Source organism: Merops nubicus, unplaced genomic scaffold (assembly GCF_000691845.1).
Source record: "Merops nubicus isolate BGI_N331 unplaced genomic scaffold, ASM69184v1 scaffold13198, whole genome shotgun sequence".
In the NCBI taxonomy this organism is placed as follows: Eukaryota; Metazoa; Chordata; class Aves; order Coraciiformes; family Meropidae; genus Merops; species Merops nubicus.
Window position 1 is genome coordinate 6,807 of NW_008623710.1, and position 5,532 is coordinate 12,338.

At 42.0% G+C, this 5,532-nt stretch overlaps 1 protein-coding gene across 1 annotated transcript in view; it reads left to right on the forward strand.

Moving 5' to 3' along the window:
* Nucleotides 1–2,962: 2,962 nt before the first annotated feature.
* The window catches only part of LOC103777610 (FYVE, RhoGEF and PH domain-containing protein 5-like), a gene marked incomplete at its 3' end in the record, with an annotated part of 2,898 nt that continues 328 nt past the window's right edge, over nucleotides 2,963–5,532 (forward strand). The window contains exon 1 of the mRNA XM_008945169.1: nucleotides 2,963–5,530. Coding sequence (XP_008943417.1) covers nucleotides 3,077–5,530 — 2,454 coding nt within the window. The remainder of the gene's footprint in view (nucleotides 5,531–5,532) is intronic.

Here is a 5,532-nt window from a genome sequence, read left to right on the forward strand (position 1 = left end):
GCAGGGAAAGTGGGCAACTGTGTTTAACTGTGTTTAAGCTTTTTTTTTTTTTTTTTTCTTTTTAAGTGGATGTCTGCATTGTTGTTTTTCATAAAGCAAGTAAGTTCCTAAGCTTGGGCAATATCTACAATCTCTACATGCCATTCCCTACAGACCAGTCTTTTTCTCTGTACTCAGTGTTTCAGTACAGACACTTGGTCTGAGAAGAGCAATGAATGCAGACACTGCTTTCAAGCCTTGTCACATCCCAGGAATAGAGTAGGTATATTTGTCTGATACTCTTGGATAGACAGTCCTAGGAAAAGCCAGGTGATGCAGGAAGTGATATAATACCCCCAAAGTGATGTTTCTTCCTTGGAGTTAGTCCTAAAAATGCCTCGTTATTGTGGTTAAGGGGTCCGGGACTTGCTGATTTCTGGTGGGGGAGGTGTAAACACTCAGTTTTAGCTAATAAAAATTTCATGCATTTTACTACCAGAAAGTTAGTTTAGGATGTTGTGTTATGGCAATAACTGATTTTAAAATCTAAAAGTTAGATCTAGCTGGCGAGCTTACAAGATACTCAACCCACTTCTATTCCCTCCCAGTTTCTAACTAGCATTTTCAGCACTCTGCAGCCTTCAACTGCTGGAGACTTGGTGCTGGCTGCAACAGAAGCGAAGGTACTTAGCGACTGTTAAGTGTTTGGCACACAATGTTTCCAAAATAATCTGCAGGGAAAGATTAGCGGCCTGTTCTGTGATTTCAATAATTAGACAGACACCGTGGAGCTCAAAGCAGCAGTGGATACTGTGAAACAAGAGTACCCACGACAGCACCCGAGACTGGCAAACATGCAGTTCTCCCTCTCCTTTTCCCTAAGTTGTTTTACGCCTCTCACACATGCAGCTGCATTAGATAAAACCCAAGATACAGAATAATTCTTAATCAGTATATAATATAAGTGAACTGATTAGAACAGAGTTTTCACTCCTTCTGGGCTGAGCTGAGATCACTGACTCAGTTTTTAACTTGGATGAAATCTCTCTGGTGTCTCAGAATTCTAGAAAGACTGTTTTCAGACTACATCAGAATGCCAAATTATCAGCATCTTTCTGACTGTTGGAAGAAATTTCAGCAAGTTTAAGATCAGAAGAAAAAGCCTTTTATATCTCCCAGAGTCTAACCAAACAAATATGCCAGTATTAATTCAAGACAAATTACTCCAGTTGGCTAAGATAACAGTAAGAAGAGTATCATGACACCAAATATTAGAACATAGAAATAATTTTTAAGCAGTTTTCATTCAGTATTACTTAATTCTCAGCATGGTGCACAGCGGAATTTTAATTGTCTTCACTTCCAAATGTCAAAAGTCTGCATTCCAAAATACTCAAAATATAACAGCACAGTAGCTACGCTTCCTGCAACTTATGCCATGGATTAGGATTTCATATCCTAAGCTAACCTTTTCACAGGAACCACGTCCCAAATGGTGCCTCTTGAGACCTGTCCCCTTATTTCCAGTGTGTAGGCCTTTAAGAGTTTGCACAAATAATTTTTCCCATCTCTTCCATGATGAAATAGTTTGTGCTGTGCTTTTCCTTACAATGGAGAGCTCCCCTTTTTCCACTAAAATTTATTAATCAAAATTATAAAAATAATTAGGGATTTATGACTGATTAACCACGCAATTGCCTGTTGATGGTTAGGAAACATTACGAAGAGCAAACCCCTTCTCTTTACTTATTACCATCTGCAGCAATTTGGTGCACTGGCTTTTTCACACCACATATTTCGTGTAATCTAAAATCTCATCAGGGAGGATCCCCATTGTTGCCTACTTACCCAGCCTTTCAGCATTTCACTTAGTTATTTAAAGAATATTAATTTCACAACCAAAGCAATTGGAAATGGCTGTTGCATGTAAATGTTACTGTGAATAAAATGGTCATATATGACTTAATTCATCTAGCTTCAATCTATCTTATTGTCAATCTATCTGCTTGAATTCCTCTGCACATGTCAGCACATCCACCAGAAATAGTTTAGAGACCCTGGCTGGCCTTATTTTGCAAGAAAATTCACTTTTTAAAAAGTGTATTTTGATGTACAGAGAAGATTGTACCTGCCAGGGGTCCCAGCCTTTACAGGAGGAAGGAGGATCTTTTGACTAAAGAATTAACTGAAGAAGCTGTACACTAAAAACTGAACTTAAGTGTAAATCAGTGTTTAAACCCATGCTGTTGAAGCATTTAATTCAGTGTATTATAGCTCAGCTGTGTAATCAGTGTAAAGTATTAGCCAAGCTTTCAGCAAACTGTGTTGTCCCTCATGATTATTTTGTTTAATAAACAAAATATAACTCCGTATTTTGTTACTAGGGTGATGGCAGATGGGAAGATGGTGTGTCTGGGTACCGGCTGTTCACTTCATTTTGGCTGGGTTGAGTTAAATCTTGATCTGTTTGTAGAACTAATTTGGTTCAGTGCTGAAGTTCTGCAAACTGCATACTGAAATTAGAGCAATTGGTACCAAGTGTACTGTGTTGTAAGCACAGCCAGGGTGTCTGACAGGCGTGTCTCCCCTTGCAGCTGAACACTTCAGCGTCAGTGAATCAAAGCTGCAAGCGTCATTAGTACTTCTGAGCGCAGGAGGTGTAACCCACCTGCAGGTATCTGTGCATGAGGCATCAGCTCTGCAGCTGCACATCTTTCCCCCAGTGTGCTAGGGCTGCATCTAGTTCACGTCACTTTTGGCCTTAAACCACGTTCCCTGGAATAGCTACAGTGCCACAGGGGAGCACAGGACCTCTGCTTTGCTCCGTCAGCTCTCCTCTCAGCGCTCAGCCTTTTATTGGCTGGGCCCCTCCTGCAATACAAGTCACTGGTATAAGATAAAGTCTACTGTAGGATATAGTCTGCTGGCTTTAATAAGAAACCAAGATGACTAATATGTCTTTTCTCTGTTTTCTCTAGAAATCACAAAGCCACCACTAGCACCAAAACCAAAGATTATTGGTCATCTTTCTCCAGTAGCTGTCTCCAAATTTTCTCCTTCACTGCCAAGGGCGGATATTCTTCAGAACCCAAACTCTATGTCTAGGGGTCCCAAACCACCTATTGCTCCCAAGCCAAAATTCTCAGCTGACATTGAGGGCAAATCCAGTGTTTATACCAACAATAGCTTAAATAAATGCTCCAACGGGAAACTAGCATGTTCTGATGGACAGCTGTATGAAGGAAAACAATGCAATGCTTATTGCCCAGAATCTGAGGCAAGTAATGAATACAGTGTAGTTCCTGAAGCTCAGCTGACCAGTAGAGACTGTAATGACTTGGAACATGAGCATGATCAGAACTCAGACTCTGTGGAAAATGAAGTCTCAGAGACTCCAGAAGAGGTAAAGACGGAAGAAGATAACATCGCTAATGATGAGGATGCCAGTAATGGAGAAGTTACCAACAGTGAGCACTGTAACTCTTCAGATATTGATGAACCAATGGAACCAGACTCTGAAGAGTCAACCAGAGACTTTGTCCAGTCTGAAGCACTTTGTGAGGAGTCCTCAGATGCCCCTAATGGGGATAATGATGCTTCCAAGAATGCAGATGAAGCTGAGGATGTTGTAGGTGATTATAGTGAAACCAAAAACAAGGAGGAAGCTTCTAACAACCTGGAACTTGTTAATGAGAATAGTGATTGTAAGACTGATAGTGATAACATTTTGAATGCAGCTGAGGGACTAATGGGTGATATCTGCAAAGACACCGTTGTAATGACACTGCCCACAGAGGAATCAGTCCCAGGCTGTGAGAAGGCAGGGCAGCAGGAGGAGGAACTGCCTGAGAGTTTAGAAAAGGGAGACGGATGTCTAGCACACGATGGTGACCACAGTGGGCATGCAGAGCTTGATTTGAATACAGAAGGAGAGTTAGAAAATTATGACTGTGCAAGCCCTGACATGCTGCCTGAAGAGGCTGGTGAAGAAACAGCTCCTGGCTTAGAACTGTGTGAAGACGAATGCAGTGCTGAAAGTGGCTTAGGAGAGTCCACCCATCAAACAGCAGCTGAAGAGGAGGAAGTGGACCCAGAGGAGCACAACAGTACAAACACAGGAAATGCCAGTGGTGGCTGCCAGATCAGTGAGAGGAGAGGTGAGGAGAAGACATCAGAGGTAGGCTGTGAAGCAAGCAAAGACTCTGGGAAAGGGGAAGAAGAAGAAACTGTGAATGCAAAGAGTATGGATGACAGCTGTCAAAATGCTCCTTGTGAGAATGAATGTGGTGAGGAAATACCTGTGGAACATTCAGCTGAGGATCTTCAGACAGAAAGGACCCCTCTGGATGAAGATGCTCTGATCTCTGATAGTCTACCTAGTAGTCCAGGGATGGAACATGTGACTGATGAAGAGCATATTGAAAGTATTGTGGAAGACTCTAAGTCAGAGGAGTTGCAACTTGAAGACAATGAGGTGGAAGCAGACAGCCTCGGCAAAAGTGTCCCAAGTTCACCTCAACAGATGCCACCTGAGGAAGAGTTAGAAGTCTGTAAGCATGAAAATCTAGCAGTCCCTGAAGTGGTTATTGTGCCTGAAGAAACAGAGGAAAGAGAAACTAGCAGTGATTCCCTAGATGACCCATATGTGCTTCCCACAGAAAATGAAACTGCTCGTGATGGGCAGACTGATTTAGGAGCTGATCACAGTAAAAGGGGCGAATTAGGTATGGATGGTGAAAACAACTTGCTGCCCATTGATCGTAAAAACATTGTCACTAGAACACGGTCGCTCTCTGGGAAAATGCCAGGCTATGTCCCAGAAACAGTTCCAGAAGAAACTGGACCTGAAACTGATTTACCATCTTCCCACAATGGCTCTGGAACAGAAGATTTAGGCAATAATTTATTTTCAGTGGAAGGAAAACCTATGGAAGACAACAGGGCATTACCAACCAAGTCAAGACGTTTCATTTTGTATCCTCGATCTTATTCTGTTGAAGGGAGAGAGATGCCTGTCTCTGTTTACAGGGAGAGTGATGGTTGTGTACTGGATGATGGTAGAATAAAAAGGACAGAAGACAAATTATCTTTGCCTTGTGTCAATGGTTCCTCAGGTAGTTTTTTCCAGAGAAATCATCTTTCATCATGTGGCTTATCTACTCCGTCCTCAGCTGTTGATATACCACCTCCTTTTGAACTTGCCTACATCACCAAAAAGCCAATCACTAAAAGTTCCCCATCACTTTTGCTAGAGAATGACTCACCTGATAAGTATTCTAAGAAAAAGAAATCTTCCTTTAAGAGGTTCCTCACTTTAAAGTTCAAGAAGAAAACAGAAAGTAAAGTCCATGTAGATGTTAATGTTTCCTCTTCAAGGTCCTCATCAGAGTCCAGCTATCACGGACCTCCAAGGCTGGTGGAGCTGGACCGGAGGAGCCTAAGTAGCTCACCTCAACTAAAATCACACGTAGGGAAGCTCCGTGCATCTGAGTCTCCCTCGGCTGTTCTTTTCTATAAGGATGGTAAAAGAAAAGGAACACCAAAGTCCTTCAG